The sequence below is a fragment of the Camellia sinensis genome, chromosome 3 (genome assembly GCF_055761805.1).
Source record: "Camellia sinensis isolate YWXY chromosome 3, ASM5576180v1, whole genome shotgun sequence".
Lineage (NCBI taxonomy): Eukaryota > Viridiplantae > Streptophyta > Magnoliopsida > Ericales > Theaceae > Camellia > Camellia sinensis.
In genome coordinates, this window is record NC_138963.1 from 196,554,214 (window position 1) to 196,563,471 (window position 9,258).

Here is a 9,258-nt window from a genome sequence, read left to right on the forward strand (position 1 = left end):
GCCCCGTCTGAGGGTCCTGTACCAAACAATCAGTAGCAGAAAATGTGACAGTTAGACCAAGTTCACATAATTGACCAATGGAAATAAGGTTTAAGGTAAGAGCAGGGATATGATAAACGTGAGGTATAGATAAAGAAGAGGTGGAAACAGTACCAACATGACGAACAGACATGAGGGAACCATCAGCAGTATGTATTGAGGGAATATGAGGAGATGAAGATAAAGAAGAAAAGATAGTAGAACTGGAGGTCATATGATTACAACAGGCAGAGTCAAAATACCAAGAAGAGTTACTTGGGATTACAGACAAAGCAGTAGGAGGAGGTGTACCAGATGAGGAGAGAAGTTGTTTGAGCATGGCCTCTACATCCGTTGGAGAAAAGTGAGGGGTAGATGGAGCAGGTGACTCAGAGAACCCTGCAGAGGTGGCAGTGTCAGTGTGATGAGACTGATTCCCGGAAGCAGCAGCAGCAGTGTGATAAGACTGATTCCCGGAAGCAGAAGTAGCAGTGTGATGAGACTGGTTGCCGGAACGATGAAAGCTTCCCCGGGAAGAGCCACCGCGAGAGGAGTGGCTATTGGAGGATGAGCGGGATGGATTGCGAAAACAATCCTGTTGCAGATGACCAGGACCAAGTTTGTTGCAGTAGCGGCAGGATCTGACGGGGCAATTGACTAGGAGATGGGTTGAAGGAAGGCCCCGATTCTGACAATAGAGGCAAGCAGTGGTCCGCTGGGTAAATGATGGCCGGGACGGAGGAGTGGCAAGAACAGAGTCCACATGATGAGTTTGAAGAGTACCTAGACGAGTCTCCTCTGATAGCAACTCAGAAATGGCTTGTTCAAGAGTGGGCAAGGGATGGCGATGAAGCAGAGAGGCACGTACGGGCTCAAAAGAGGGGGTAAGAGCCATGAGAAATTGCACCAACCTTTGCTGGTTGCGATGGATAGTAAATAAAACGGCATCTTCGGGGTCATGCCAGGCTGGTTCTGAAAGAGCAAGCTGATCCCAAACAGAGTATATTTGAGAAAGGAAGTCATTAATGGACTGAGTGGATTCTTGGCGCATGCGGTGAAGTTGGTTCTGAAGTTGATATTGATGGGCAAGACCAGTAGTCTGGTATCGTTCTTTCAAAAAATCCCAGATGTCTTTCGCAGGAGTAGTTATAGAGTCAAGCTGAAAGCGGCCAAATTGAAGACTGATAGAGGTAACAGAGGTATTACGAAACCATTCGCAGGAGTAGTTACAGAGTCAAGCTGAAAGCGGCCAAATTGAAGACTGATAGAGGTAACAGAGGTATTACGAAACCAGGTAATGATTTGGTAATTCTTACTGTCCCATTCCTCAAGTCGGTCTTCATATGTAGCAGTATGAACAGGAGTTTCAGTAGTGGCACTGTCTTTTACTGGTTTAGCCACATCCCCGATGACAATTCGCCAGAGCTTCTTGCCTTTGAGGAAAGAGGACATGGCTTGGGCCCACAGAACATAGTTTGAACCATTTAAAATGACGGAAATGGGATGGGAGGCATCATGACGATCCATAATACTAGTTGAGTAGGGTTAAAGTAATAGGAATAGACCCGTAGGAGCAAAATTAGGTAAAACAGAGTGTACCAGTGAGTCCGGAAGGTCGAAAATAGCAAGGAAAGGTATGCTGGACAAAGATGATGTCAGCAGTGATGTCAGCGGCGCACGTTAGCAGAGTGCAGGGAGGAGCACGTTAGCAGGTAGGCGACGGCGCACGGTAGCAGACAGGCGCAGGCGCGGCGCACGTTAGCTGGTTTGGTGCACGCGGGTGCACACTAGCGAAGTGGCGCACGAGACGCGTACGGTAGCAGGCGTGACGTATGGGAGCCGCGGACGTGTGGGCGGGTGTAGGCGCGTGGCGAAAGTGAGCAACAGCAGATGGCGCGTGTGGGCGCGTGTGAGAGTGGTGGCGGAAGTGTTGACGCGCAGAGGATAAGGGCGGTGCGTGGGGGCGCGTGTTAGGTTTTCTGAGAACGGGCTTGGTGCCGTTGGAATCAGGAGAAAATTTCGAACAGTTTGATGTAGTGTGCCACTGTATACGGGACTAAAAAATTGCCAGAAATGTAACACTGGGCTCTGATACCATGAAAGATTAGTTTGAGAGAGTGAGAGAAGCTAGAGAGCGAGAGAGAGACTCTGAAATGTTTCTCTATTTGTTATATTTACAAAGAGAATGAAGTCTCTCTTTATAGAGAGAAATATGGGCATTGGATACCAAAAAACCCACTACCACCGAAAGCATAAAGTAAAGCTATACAATTAACAATTACACCGAAACCATAAAGTAAAGCTATACAATTAATAATTATAAAGCTAAAGCTATTCTAATTAACAAGTATATACTAACACAAGCCATTAAACTACCCAATGCTGTAAACCTAAATTGCTTCAGAAGTAATGTTATGTATATCCATGTAAATTACTGTCTTTAACTTGTACAGATATTGATCCTCAAATTGAACTCATCTCCCTTGAATTGGTGCAGATAGGTGGGTTGGCTTCTGGCCAAGATTTGGTAGTTGGGTCAATCCATCTCATGAAAGCCTCTAACAAAATTTGTCAGATGTGTCACAACGCAAAGGACAACTTAGTTTTGAGGAAGTGCATTTCTTGGTAGACTTGAAGAGAACTTGTATCCTGCTTGTATGGGATCATTTTGTGTGTTTTGACTTTTATGATTTTACATCATAAATTCCTGTAACTTCTGGAGAGTTCTTTTAAACTTAAAAATAGAATATTTAAATTTCGTGTATTATTCAGCTGCATACTTTGCTGTTGAAGGTCTGTAATATAATTTGAGTAAAAAGATAATAGAGAATGATTGTAACAGAAAAATTGTTCATTCTAGAGGAGGATGGTTTGCATTATATTGGCCAGAAATCAACAAGAGAGGGTTCCTCTTTCCTAAATTTTCAGGAGCATACCATAAAGCTTTTAGCGGTGTTTTGAGAAGTCAGTAAAAAGTTGATTTTTTTGACTTTTTTAGTCTATTTTATTTTTTTGTGGGTAAAAAATGTGAGAAGTGATGTAACCCAAAATGGGTAAAAAACTAAAAGTTGACTTTTCTCTTGAAATGCAAGTACTCTTAAGTCAACGATGGTAGGCTGATCACATTTTTTTTTATCACATTATGTTTATCATATTATCTCATCTCATGTGGCAACACTGCATTGGTGTAATAGCTCAATCACTATGTCTATGTTTTTTTTAATGTAGTGATGACTCACAAGATGATAAACATAATGTGATAATAAAATATGATAATCATTGCATTATGGCTTGTTTATCGGCACATATTTCTTGTACAGAAAACCATTTTTCCCCTCTACCTAGAACAATTTTAACCGTTTATTTTTATCACACCGTACAATTAAAAGTATATTAAATGTAAGAAATACGGATTTTTTGTGTAGATTGTATCGCATCCAACTCATAATCATTACACTCTTTTCTCATAAAAAAAGTCAAAAAGTTAAAAAGTCATTCACAAATCAAATTTTTTAATCCAAGTTAAAATAGTTAAAAAAATTCAAAAAATTAAAAAGTGAATCCACTTTCCGAACGGAGACATATTTGAGTACATGGGTTAGACATAAAGACATAGAACCGGACGCAAAGGCCTTTTTTCACGAGGAACTTGAACCCAAACAGGCAAAAGAAGTCCGATTCCCCTAACTAACAAAGCAGAGTACTTGCAGGTAATCGATCTGCCAAAGTTGTCATTATGAAATTGTCTATTTCCACGTGGTCTTAAAATAGGACTAAACACAATCGAATGAACTCTAAAAAAAAAAAAAAAGATTATCAGATTTTGGTAATAAACAGAGAGAGAGAGGCCTCATGTTTGATGAAAGCTAGTCTTTACCTACCCAACAAATTGATGAACCTTCCTTGTAAGTTGTAACTGAAACATTAAAAGAAAGCAAGGTATCTAATCTAGAAAAAATAGATTAATGGAAAAGGTAAATAACAGCATATAATAAACCCTATAAGCCTTCCATTCTAATTCAAGCATTTGAAGGGGGCTAGAGCTAGAAACAGAGCTTACCCAGTCTGAAAGCCTAAGTAATCCAATCATCAAAACTAAAAAGCAAAGAAAAGGCAAAAACAGAGACAACCTTAGACTCCAATTTCTTAGATTATCTTAATCTGGGTTTCGGATTACCCAGACAAAAGGAACATCTGATGACGAAAAGGTAATTTAATGTTGGAAAGGGGATTGATTGGTTGGTGGGTTTGGATGGACCCACCATTTTCGTAGACTTCACTTGCAAAATTGCAAGCCCCAGAGGCGCAGAGGCAGAGAGAGAGAGGTGGGTATATAAATGAGGAGGCTATCGACTTGCTGCTTCACAGGTCGAGTCTCTAAAACCCATCGCAAGCACAGCCTTTCACAGGTACTCTTCGATTGCTCTTTTTTTTTTGTTCATACGCATTAAAATTTCTCTGATCCTGTTTTTCTTGATACTGTGTGGTTTTTGTAGGGATCTGGAGAAGCTATGGAGAACCCATCAGCGAGCAATGCCAACAACTTTCACTCCGAGGTACGGCCTGTTCTGTTTCCTTGCTTTCTGGGTTTTCTGTGGGTTTTTTTGTTAATGCGTATCTAGCATTGCTTCAAAGTTGGGGTACTTGATTTTTGTTTTTATATCATTGGTGATTAATGGGAGGGTGGATAGGATTTGAAGACAAGGATTGTATTGAACCAAATCAGTGAATTTAGCTATGTAGCTGTCTGACGCTGTGCATGAAAGTCCCCAAAATAAGGAATTAAATGTTATTGGCAGTTTGCACTGCAAAGTATGCCCATAAATGGTAAATGAAAAGGGTTGTTTTGAGTTAGTGTTGGGAATTATGACACTGAACCCATGATTGTGTTTACATTAGTGAAAGTTGGAACATTTTAACATGCATGCATACACATGTGAAGCCATTTAATGTTGTTATGTGTCTAAGTAACGGTTCATTTTAACATGCATACAGGCTTGTGAATGCAATTAATGTTGTTATGTGTCTAAATAACAGTTCCAGTGTTAAGAAGCATCTCATTTCTCTGCAACTTTGAGTTTGTTTATTCCTTGTTTCCCCTTATTTTGGGTATTGATGAAATTACTTGACCAATGAGGAAACAAAATCGGAATGTTTTGTGATAGACAATTTCAATTTGTTCCATCTTTCAACATGTGTTTGTATTGGCTTTTGGTGTTTGAACTAACTTCTTCATCGTTGCAGAAATCAAATGGAAACACAAACAGCTCAAGTAGTGTTGCTACTAATGTTTTAATGAACCATGACTTCTCTAAAGGGCTTGATTCATGGCATTCAAACTGTTGTGATGCATTTATAGTTTCAGCTGAGTCTGGCGACGGTGAAGGACTATTGGCAAAGTCAGACAGTAATTATGCTGTTATTACAAATCGCAAAGAATGTTGGCAAGGTTTGGAACAAGATATCACAGGCAAAGTTTCCCCGGGTTCCACCTATACAGTTTCTGCTCGTGTTGGTGTTTCAGGCCCTCTTCAGAGCTTTGTTGATGTCCTGGCCACGCTGAAATTAGAATACCAAGATTCAGCCACTAGCTATTTGTTCATTGGAAGGTATTCGATTTTTATTTTTTTCTTTCCTTTCTTAATGCTGGTCTTTGTTAATTAATTAATTAATTTATTTATTTTTTTAACGAAATCACTGTGTGCAGGACTTCTGTTTCAAAAGGGCAGTGGGAAAAATTGGAAGGCACATTTTCACTGTCAACTTTGCCTGACCGGATTATATTTTATTTGGAAGGGCCTTCTGCTGGAATAGACTTACTCATAGATTCTGTAGTGATCTCGTGTCCCAATACCAGTGAAAGTGGTGTAAGTATATTAGTTAACTTATTTTCCCATTTATTCTATTGCAACACGAGGACTGCAAATAAGCAGCAAAATGGGATCACATGATGATTAAATGGAATGAAGAAATCAAAGTTTTCTGGTTTTCTTTTCTTCTTTTTTTTTTTAATAAATAAATTTTTAAATGACTTGTTTGTTGTTGGTATATCTTCCTGTCTGATTTGATAGGGTATGAGCACAGGATGTTTCACCGGAGATGAGAACATCATATTAAACCCAAGATTTGAGGATGGCCTTAACAATTGGTCTGGAAGAGGATGCAAGATTGTTTTACATGAGTCGATGGGGGATGGAAAAATCATGCCAATGTCTGGAAAGTTCTTTGCGTCTGCAACAGAACGCACACAGAGCTGGAATGGGATTCAGCAGGAGATAACTGCAAGAGTGCAGCGAAAGCTTGCTTATGAGATTACTGCCATAGCTCGAATATTTGGTAACAATGTCACTAGTGCAGATTTACGGGCAACATTGTGGGTTCAGACACCAGATCTCCGTGAACAATACATAGGCATTGCCAAGTAAGTTTCTCTCACCTTATCTCAAGTTGTATAATTACCTTGCTTTTGTAAGGGGGAATCCTCATGTCTAGGCATTCAACTTCAACATTTTTTTTTTGGAACTTTTCTCTCTACATGTTGGATTTATAAATGAAAATCGTAGAATGGAACATTATTTGGCATTATGTTTCACTCAATCTTCACCTTATTTAATTATTTTGATATGTAAGAATATTTGGTTTCCTACTTCTTGTCAAACTTGCGACATACTTGATATAGGAAGTTTTCTTCACAATCCGATCCTTGCTAAAGTAGTTGGTTTCTTCTAAAGCTTGCAGGCCACAGACAAAGATTGGGTACAGTTGCAGGGGAAATTTCTTCTAAATGCTTCCCCATCAAGAGTGGTAATTTATTTAGAAGGTCCACCCCCAGGCACTGATATTCTTCTCAACAGCTTAGTTGTAAAGCATGCTGACAAAGTCCCTCCTTCACCTCCGCCAGATTTTGAGGTTGGTTGAACTCAAGATTCAAAAATTGAGAGTTTTATGTGTATACCACAACTTATTTATTCCCAACCATACTTCCAATGTCAAAATTTTAGAATTTAAACACATAATATGGTTCTCGTGCTTTTGTAGAATGTAGCTTATGGAGTTAACATACTCACCAATGGCAACCTTCACGATGGCACCAACGGTTGGTTTCCCCTTGGTAGTTGCACTTTAAGTGTCGGAACTGGTTCACCACATATACTTCCTCCAATGGCAAGAGATTCTCTGGGACCTCAGGAGCCTCTAAGTGGTCGCTACATTCTTGTGACCAATCGCACCCAGACGTGGATGGGTCCTGCTCAGATGATCACCGATAATTTGAAACTTTATTTGACATACCAAGTGTCTGCGTGGGTTCGAATTGGTTCCACAACATCTGGGCCTCAGAATGTGAATGTTGCACTTAGTGTCGATAACCAGTGGGTCAATGGGGGTCAAGTCGAGCTTAATGATGACAGATGGCATGAAATTGGTGGGTCTTTTAGAATTGAGAAGCAACCAAATAAGGTGATGGTTTATGTTCAAGGTCCTGCTCCAGGCGTTGACTTGATGGTTGGTGGATTTCAAATTTTCCCAGTTGATCGGCAGGCAAGGTTCAGACATTTAAGGAGGCAAACTGATAAGGTAATTGCTGGACATGATTTATATTGTAGTTCATAGATTATATGCTATAAACTGTACATCTGAAGTAGGGAATATTTTTGTTTCCATGCATGTTCATGAAATTAAGTTTGCTTTTTTCCTCCTATTTATTTTCTTGAAATTGGTTGGCTATAGACTAGGCAGTAGGCATGTTCAGCAGTTGATCACCCAGAGTCAAGAAAAAGGGGCAGTGAATTTCATTGTTACATCAGTTACCCTTCAGAATTAAAAAGCTTTAACTGTTTAACTATTTATTATGTTTCTCACATGAATTGGTGAAAAAAAGTTTTATTAAAGATAGAAATTCATTGCTGCAACTTTTATTTGAAACCTTGTTTTTTTTAACATGCAGATACGCAAGCGTGATGTCGTCTTGAAATTCTCCGGAGCAGACTCCAGCAGTTTGCTTGGTACCTTCGTGAAAGTCAAACAAACACAAAATAGTTTTCCCTTCGGGTCATGTGTGAGCAGAACAAACATAGACAACGAAGATTTCGTTGATTTCTTTGCCAAAAATTTCAACTGGGCTGTCTTTGGAAACGAGTTGAAGTGGTACTGGACGGAGCCACAACAAGGAAACTTTAACTACAGGGACGCTGATGAGCTCTTGAACTTGTGTGTGAGCCACAACATTGAAACCCGTGGCCATTGCATCTTCTGGGAGGTCGAAAGCACGGTTCAATCCTGGATACGAGCTCTGAACAAAAATGATATGATGACCGCTGTTCAAAACCGCCTAACGGGCCTCCTCACACGCTACAAAGGCAAGTTCAAACACTATGATGTGAACAATGAAATGCTGCACGGATCATTTTATCAGGACCACTTGGGTAAAGATATCCGCGCAAACATGTTCAAGACTGCGAATCAACTAGATTCATCTGCAATCCTATTCGTGAATGATTATCATGTCGAGGACGGATGTGACACTCGATCATCTCCCGAAAAGTACATTCAACATATCCTTGACCTCCAGGAACAAGGGGCTCCAGTGGGAGGAATCGGAATTCAGGGACACATAGATAGTCCTGTTGGGCCCATAGTCTGTTCTGCTCTTGATAAATTGGGTATTCTTGGTCTTCCAATATGGTTCACTGAGCTTGATGTGTCTTCCATCAACGAGCACATTAGAGCAGATGACTTGGAAGTTATGCTTCGGGAAGCTTTTGCTCATCCTGCAGTGGATGGTGTAATGTTGTGGGGATTCTGGGAGTTATTTATGAGCCGAGACCATGCGCAGTTGGTGAATGCTGAAGGTGATATTAATGAAGCCGGTAAGAGGTACCTCGATCTGAAGGACGAGTGGCTGTCCCGTGCTCACGGGCACGTTGATGAACAAGGACAGTTCGAGTTCAGAGGCTTTCAAGGTACATATGAAGTGCAGGTTGTTACTGCTTTAAAGAAAGTTTCCAAAACATTTGTTGTCAATGAGGGTGAGTCTCCGGTGGTGATAAGCATAAATTTATAGCTGGGTAGCGATGAAAATGATTTGTAAAAACAAGTTCAAAAAAATACAGTTGTGTAAGTCTGCAATACTACATTTCTTGTTGATGGTTGTGTACATCCTTAATTGAAAATGTTTGATCTGTTGCTTCATTTGCAAATTAAAGATTAAGGAATAAAAACATGGTATTGCCGTTTGTGTTA

At 40.2% G+C, this 9,258-nt stretch overlaps 1 protein-coding gene across 1 annotated transcript; it reads left to right on the forward strand.

Moving 5' to 3' along the window:
• Positions 1-3,630: 3,630 nt before the first annotated feature.
• Positions 3,631-9,258, forward strand: LOC114309786 (endo-1,4-beta-xylanase 1-like). The gene is made up of 8 exons (XM_028255592.2): positions 3,631-4,427; positions 4,515-4,574; positions 5,263-5,627; positions 5,726-5,885; positions 6,090-6,439; positions 6,750-6,927; positions 7,057-7,593; positions 7,964-9,258. Exons 1-8 carry the CDS (start codon positions 4,356-4,358, stop codon positions 9,077-9,079), a joined length of 2,838 nt encoding a protein of 945 aa, XP_028111393.2. The 5' UTR covers positions 3,631-4,355; the 3' UTR covers positions 9,080-9,258.